A 1,163-nucleotide genomic window follows, 5' to 3' on the forward strand; every position below is an offset into this window, starting at 1 on the left:
TAAGAGACACTTTCTCCTCTGCATGGGCCCTGTCCTAGAACCACATCCTCACCTGAGCCTGTGACTCACCCGTGCTCGGCTGATGTTTGTGGGAGGGTAGGTGGTGACATATAAGTGGAGGAGGTCTGCTGGACTCAAACCATGTCCAAGTGGCCTAGCTGAGCGTACTTCCTCTTGGCTCTCTCTGAGTTGGCAACAACATGGTGGTCCTGGTCCTGATCGTCCTCGCGGCAGCCTGTGTGTTAGTGTTGGGGGTCGGGCTGTGGGTAGTTTGCAGCCATTTTTTCACTACAGACATCCCTGCAGCCATCAGCCACCCTGTGAAACTGAGGGTCCTCCACTGCTTGTTCCAGCTGTTGGTGACATGGGTGAGCCTTACTTGTTTCTACCTCCTGAGGGGTAAGGAGAATGGTTGGGACAAACCAGAAGCTTCTAGTCCAATTAACACTGATATCACGAGGCCTGTGGCGGAGGCCGATAGCACATTCTCAAACCTGAATAATCCCCAGTAGGTAGTTCTCAGCCTCTCCCAGTGTTTCTGAAGCTGGTCTGGGCTAATATCCACAAAATGCAAAGCATGTCTTGCTTTCTCAGTTAGCAGCAGCAGAAGAAAAGAGCCCAGTTCTGTCCCCCTGCCCTGACTGCTGTCTTGCTTTCTGCATGGCCCTCACCACTCTGAAGATGTGAATACAGAAAGGAATTTTTCTGAATCTTTGGGCCCCAAGTACTACCTACCTGCTGGCTAGAGTCTCCAAACCGCAAAATAAAGAGAGAGGTAGCAAATTAGTCAATTAGAGCTGAATGAGCAAATCTATAAAATATGACTTAAAAAAACATTTGGGGGCTTTTGAGAGATGGAAAACTGTTTCTGTAGTGTAGTCAGATTCTCTTCCCTGTTCCTGGTGCATGTAATTTATTACAAGACACGTAAATCACGGTGATAATTGTGTTGCCAATATGAAGGTGCTGTACTTTTGCAAAGGGGTGAGGAAAATTGAATACAGAAAACATTTTTCTTGTTTCTTAATGTAACGAAAAGTGATAACAAGAGCATCTTCTCATGAGAAGCACTCGATGGTGGAGAACCCAGGGGCCAGAGCTACAGCTTCTCACCTCTAGGGATTGCTTTTACCCCAGGAGCCTGATTGTAGAGGCTGGGGTGT

The 1,163-nt window shown here is 47.7% G+C and overlaps 1 protein-coding gene across 1 annotated transcript in view; it reads left to right on the forward strand.

The window, feature by feature from the left end:
* Positions 1-200: 200 nt before the first annotated feature.
* Positions 201-1,163, forward strand: part of LOC103610447 (arylacetamide deacetylase-like 3) — a 6,959-nt gene continuing 5,996 nt past the window's right edge. Inside the window, exon 1 of the mRNA XM_008594619.1 lies at positions 201-368. Within this exon, the coding sequence (XP_008592841.1) occupies positions 201-368 (168 nt within the window). The remainder of the gene's footprint in view (positions 369-1,163) is intronic.

The sequence above is a fragment of the Galeopterus variegatus genome, unplaced genomic scaffold (genome assembly GCF_000696425.1).
Source record: "Galeopterus variegatus unplaced genomic scaffold, G_variegatus-3.0.2 Scaffold11159, whole genome shotgun sequence".
Classification (NCBI taxonomy): domain Eukaryota; kingdom Metazoa; phylum Chordata; class Mammalia; order Dermoptera; family Cynocephalidae; genus Galeopterus; species Galeopterus variegatus.